This window comes from Dermacentor andersoni, chromosome 2 (assembly GCF_023375885.2).
Source record: "Dermacentor andersoni chromosome 2, qqDerAnde1_hic_scaffold, whole genome shotgun sequence".
NCBI lineage: Eukaryota > Metazoa > Arthropoda > Arachnida > Ixodida > Ixodidae > Dermacentor > Dermacentor andersoni.
Window position 1 is genome coordinate 162604230 of NC_092815.1, and position 5840 is coordinate 162610069.

Below are 5840 nucleotides of genomic sequence, written 5' to 3' on the forward strand. Positions count from 1 at the left end.
TGCTTAGCATGACAGAAAGCAAAAAAGCATTAAATTGGCATCTTCTTGAACACCGTCGCCGAAATCTCAGATTAAAATTTCTTCATAACATATACCACTCTAATACGGGGATAGCCAGGTAATTGTATTTTCAGCCGCCCACATATGTTTCTAAAAGGCGAGATCACAAATTAAAAATATGTGAGATTCCTTTTGACCCTCTATTGCATGAATTATGAAAGTCATTTTTTCAGCTTTCATTATTGATTGAATGAACAAACATGACTGTAATAATAAAGATAAAGCTTTGTGCCAAATATGGCACACCATGAAGATGGCTGAGCGCTCTTGCTGCCATGGGCGGAAAACAAAGCTTCACGGATGGTGGCCTTTTAATGTGATGTGGGGAATGAAATGAAACAGTTGTTTGCTGCGTTCAGGCACAGATGAATGTTTCACTTCTTCTATCTTACCAACGACTTGTTTGTGCAAGGTGGCCGCTTACATCTTTGTTTCTTCTCGTCAAATTCTGGCCAGTGGCTGACTTGGTCAGATCGGTCGTCTTTGGGTGGCATTGCAGCCGCTGGTCCCTGTGCTTTTTTGACTTGAACATGGAATTCGATGTCCTGACTAGAAGTCCTTCCTGGTCGCTAGTTGGGTAGGCACTTGTTATGCGAGGTAAGGCATTCAGCAATTTCTGCTTTTAATTGAGTCAGCGGTAGTACTTGTCTCCTCCTAAGCTGCTCCTGCACCCTCCTGTACAATACCCATGCTGTTAGTACCGATAACTCTAGCATAGGCGTAAAAATTCGAAAGTGCCATTTCTTCGACATCTGATATGTATGCAGTAAAGTCCAAACAGAGAGTCCAGCAGGTCGACACCACCCATGTGCCTGTTATGGACCTTTACTACGCTGGGGCAATCAATTTCGCGAAACACCTTGGCGGAGGTAAACCAGCGCTGAGTCTTTTGGACTGGATCTCTCCCATCAAAGCTCGACAGAAATGTCACGGCGCGGTTGTCGTATCAACGCACACACGATAACTCTACGTCATCTATCGCGCTTGTGAGTGCCTCTGAAGCACCACTTCCTTTACATTTCAGTTCCTTTTCACTTTTCAGGCGGCTGTTTGGTAGACAATTCGCCCTCACCGTACCGATCGTCAAAATTACATCTTGTGATAGTGTGACCTGCAGCTTCGGGCTATTGAACAGATGGCAGCACGTTACCATATGTTGTATTTCAAGTTCATACTGTGCCAAATATGGCACACACCGATTTCGGTTTCTCTGCTGTAGTTGCAGGCAAAATTGAGAAAACTAGTAACTGCCTTGAATTGGCGAGGCCAAAAAATATGCCAAAATAATTTTTCTACGTTTCTGCGGTCGAACTTTTCAGAGAAAAAAAAAACCAATTGCTCGTGTTTGCCCCCTCCGAGTTTCACGTCGCATCCCAAAATCTACTTCACCTCTGTTTTGCATATCACTCAAGAGATGGCAGCACTTGCCCATAATAAGTGCGCATAACTACGAGATTTACTCTGACGGTATCACATTCTCAACTGGGAATCTCACACATGCGAAAAAGAATGGTAACCGGTATGTGCCAAATATGGGACGCCATGCAATAGAGGGTTAAAAGTGACGCTTTCCGCTACTCTTTCTATGTTCGTACTATAAGAGACTGGAATACTCTACCACCTGACACTGTCTGTATTTGTTCAAATGATGATTTCTTCCATGCTTTATGAGTGTAATTCTGAGTGTTCATTTATATGAGTTGTACCCTCCCTGCTGTAATGCCTGAATGGCGAAGCAGGTACCCAACGAATAAAATGAATAAATAAAGAAATGTTTCATTGTCATGATTTTGTTTATATTGTTGCACCTTGTTAAGCAGCAATTACGAGCATTATGTGAAATCATGTGTGCAAGAAATGCAATGTTGAAGCAACTCTTGAGTTTAAACAAAGCAGTAGTAAGCATGAGTGTCTGCTATTTAACGAAATCCTGCTCCAATAAGTGCTTGACATGCCTCGTTTGTTCCTATACGTTTCAATATGTGCTATACAGATTGCTGACGACATTTCAGTTGCTGTGCAACTCATGCTGCTCTTGCGTGTCACACATGAATAGACATCTTCAGCTTTGGAACAATGCATACTGCACAGTAAAATAGGCATTGCAAAGCAATATTCAACAATGCAAGATTGGTTGTCATTCACCTTGGAAATAACCTTTATTTAAAGAAAATTCCCTGGCGAGACAATATTCAAAAGCACAGTGAACAAAGCAAAGGAGTAACATAATGGCACATGGTTATTTGTCACTGCATGTGTATCTGTCATGCTCAACATAGACAAATCATGTGCTTTCCACTACTGCAGTATGCAGCATACTATGATTAGCCACATGTGAGCACACGCAATGTGTTATGTTGAAGTGCACGGCCTATTTACTTTTATGATAATAAAAATAAAACATGTTACACCAGCACATGTCTCCACCTCATTTGCCAGCGAATGCGCCGGCACACACTTTGCAGGTAGGCAATGCGCAAATTTCTGGGCAGCCGAAACACACCAACTATGGATTCACGCACCGCACGGCCTCTTTGAAACAAAGCTCGAGAAGGCTGTACAGGGTGCGCCTGCGGTGGCACCTGTACTTGAAGCGGCACTTGTGCCTGGGCTGGCTCCTGTGCGCTGTCGTCATGTGCACCGTCGTCACCTGGGTCGTCTGGCAGAGGCACGCCTGCTGCAAGGCAGAGGTTATGCAGCGCTGCACAAGCTGCAACAATAGTGGCTGCTTTCTGAGGCGAGTAGTGGAGCACCCGATACCTCTGCAGGCATCGGAAGCGGCTCTTGACGACTCCTATGCACCGCTCAACGGCATTTCGCATTGATGCGTGTGCCTCATTATAGCGCCCCTCTGCCGTGAGGCGATTTGGGTGACCAGGCACAGGAGTCATGATCCATGGCTCTAGCGGGTACCCAGAGTCCCCTGTAAAGTGTTGCACGTCAGTGAACGAACGTGGATACATTAAGGCACAATGCAAGAACACAGTCTACGCCAGGGCCCTTTTACAACAGCAACGGGTCTTGGATTTATTGTTGCAATATCTATCGAACATTGACCTTCCCAGAAAGTTGTAAAGAAAGTTCGACTCATTTTAAAGAAAAGCCCAATTTCACCTGTTGTCTCGGCTGCAAATCTCATTCTCGGGTTAAGTTGGACATGTAATATTTATTTCATACTCGTGGTTTTCTGCTCCGCTCATCCCATTTGCTTCTCCCTAAATGTACATCCTCCACTAAAACTAATTAGCTCTTCTCTCTTCAGAAGTGTTATTTTATAAAACACTTCTAAGGTCTACTCTCGAATATGCTGCCAGTATCTGGGATCCTTACTCTACTTTTCGTACCTCTTCTCGTGAAGGTACCCGAACTCGAGCTACCCGTTTGATCCTTTATAATCACTCCAGCACCACATGTCGCTGCAACAAAAAAAAATGCAGACATTGTGACACAAAGAAAAATAGCGCAACTTGCACTATTCTACAATATATACTACACCGATCACTAACGTCGATGCCGAAAGTTTCACGCACACGCTTATTCCTTCGTTCCGAGGACAGTGACCAGGAACCAGCTACCCGAGTCCATGGTCACCAACCCTTTTCCATCATACTTGAAAACTGCCATTTCGACGTGTTCTGTAGAATTACACCCCTGCCTGTAACGCTCCACGTGGCATTCAGTGTATTGAAATTAATAAGTAAATAAACAGAATAACATGTCAGCTGTTGTATACATGCTGGTAAAAATATCTGCCTTCTAAGAGAGACATGTTTCTCTCGATAGTCGCTGCAGGTTCATTAGGTACTGCTACATTCACAACACATTTCTAGCAAATCACGCTTTCTTAAAGCTTGCTAGGATGCAAAACTATTTGACTGTGTATGTTTTACATGTGGAAGAAGCACTGCTACTTTAGGTGCACTTACCAAGCAAGACTTCTCCATGAAGTAACAGGCCACGAGTGAGGCGGCGGCGAAATGCAGAATGCCTCCAAACGAAATAATCGTGGCACGATCCCGGAAACCGGGGGTCAATTGCCAGGATATTCAGCTTTGCATCACACACCTCGTAAGAGAAAGCAAAGAGAAGGTGTCAATGCCACTGCAACAAATATCTGGCAGAAACTTTTGCTTACAACACTACTTCCCAATCAGTTACTGTTCAGTCAGCCAACACAATTACAGAAAAGGAGATATCAACATACGCAGTAGGCAGTTGAACAAATCATCAGCATGATAACAATGTTATCTACAAATGCAATGTTGGCATGTGTACATGTGCTCATGTATGGCGTGTGGTCACAACACAATGTGCAAAATAATTCCTTTGGTTTCTTCCGTCCATATTGTACAAGATTCTGCTAGAGAGTGCCACCTGGTTTTTTTCTTGTTTTTCCAGACAAAGTGCCTATTACAAGCGAAAGAACGCGGAAGTGGCAGCATGTGCCCTATTAACAGCTAGAGCAAATGGGTGTCCACACATTCTCATTCTCCCTCACACCATTTTCACTGATGGGATGCTCCTTTTCACGTTTACAGTCTGTTGGCCTCAATGCTTTAGTTTTACGTCGAATAAGAATCACAAGGGCTCGTCTTCTGTTAGGATCGCTCGCAGACGAAGACTCCCTTCACTGCTACGGCGTCTATTCCGGTTTAAGTCGCGCGTAATGTGTTTACATTGTAGCATCGAAAAGGCTATTCAACTGTGATTAGAGAGCACTGAAAAAGTGCGGCCGGGTTCTATTGCCAAGATCAAAGTCGTCATTACACATACAACACAAACGCTACTTTCTCGAATAAGAACGCAAGTATTACCGGCAATTGATGAAAAATAACGAAACGAAGTTTTTTACAACGTGCACTCGCGCAATCACATATCGAAAATATTTGTCAATGAACAATACTCACGACCATGCAGTTGAGGGCGTAATACCCTTTACGGCTCCAGTACGATTCCGTTTCGCCGGGGCCGAGCTTCTTAGGGCGAACGATGGCTTTTAGACTCCCGTCCACACATCCTAGAACTCCTGGAATTTTTCCACGGCTAAGAAAGCCTTCCTTGACGGCGGCTTTCTGTTGCGCCGTGGATGGGAATCTAACCCATCCTTTTTCTTTGCCCACAACCGTAATGGCCTTGGCGACGGCTGTAATGATCCGGCTGATCGAAGGCTGCGACAGTGCAATCGCTTCTTCATTCCCGACGCACTGTTGAAAGCTCCCGGTGGCAAAAAACCGCAGCGCGCACAGCACTTTCATCGTAATGTCGACACCACGAAATCTTTGAGGTCCGAGATGTCCTTCCAGCTCATCACAAAGACGTCACACTATGTCTTTGGAGAGCCTAAAATGCCTTCGAAACTCTTCTTCGGCCATGCCGAACGCGTCGCGTCGTTGCCTCTCGTCGCATCGTTGTCTTTCGGCACTCCCCAGCAACACAACCAAAGGAGCCGCCATTGCCGTCTCTGTCTCGTCTCGTCTAGGTGCCGGCTCGTCAGCTGGCGCGAGGTTAGCCGGCAGCCACGGTTGCCCTAGCAACCCTCGACATCATGCTCGCCCCCGCGCGCGACCCTCGAGAGAACCACTTCTCCGCGGTTCCTCTCCTAGCAGGGAACCGGTTCCTTTCCAGAAGATTGGCAACCTGTGTGACGTCATCAAAATTTGTCGTCCCGCCCACCAGGGATGACGACAACGAAACGCCGACCAATGGCAACAGCCCAAAGGAACCGGTTCCCAAAGGAACCGCTACAGAATACGGCCCCAGTTCTCCATATGTGAGACAAT

At 45.5% G+C, this 5840-nt stretch overlaps 1 protein-coding gene across 2 annotated transcripts; it reads right to left on the bottom strand.

The window, feature by feature from the left end:
- Window positions 1–2200: 2200 nt before the first annotated feature.
- Window positions 2201–5382, bottom strand: LOC140215969 (putative nuclease HARBI1). Of its 2 annotated transcripts, XM_072286282.1 has the most exons (4): window positions 4968–5382; window positions 3987–4125; window positions 3405–3476; window positions 2201–2983 (listed from the first exon to the last, which is right to left on the bottom strand). In XM_072286282.1, exons 1-4 carry the CDS (start codon window positions 5313–5315, stop codon window positions 2466–2468), a joined length of 1077 nt encoding a protein of 358 aa, XP_072142383.1. In that variant the 5' UTR covers window positions 5316–5382; the 3' UTR covers window positions 2201–2465. The 2 variants fall into 2 exon arrangements, with proteins under 2 accessions (XP_072142383.1, XP_072142384.1); XM_072286283.1 differs by lacking the exon at window positions 3405–3476 and having other exon boundaries at window positions 4968–5381.
- Window positions 5383–5840: the final 458 nt, after the last annotated feature.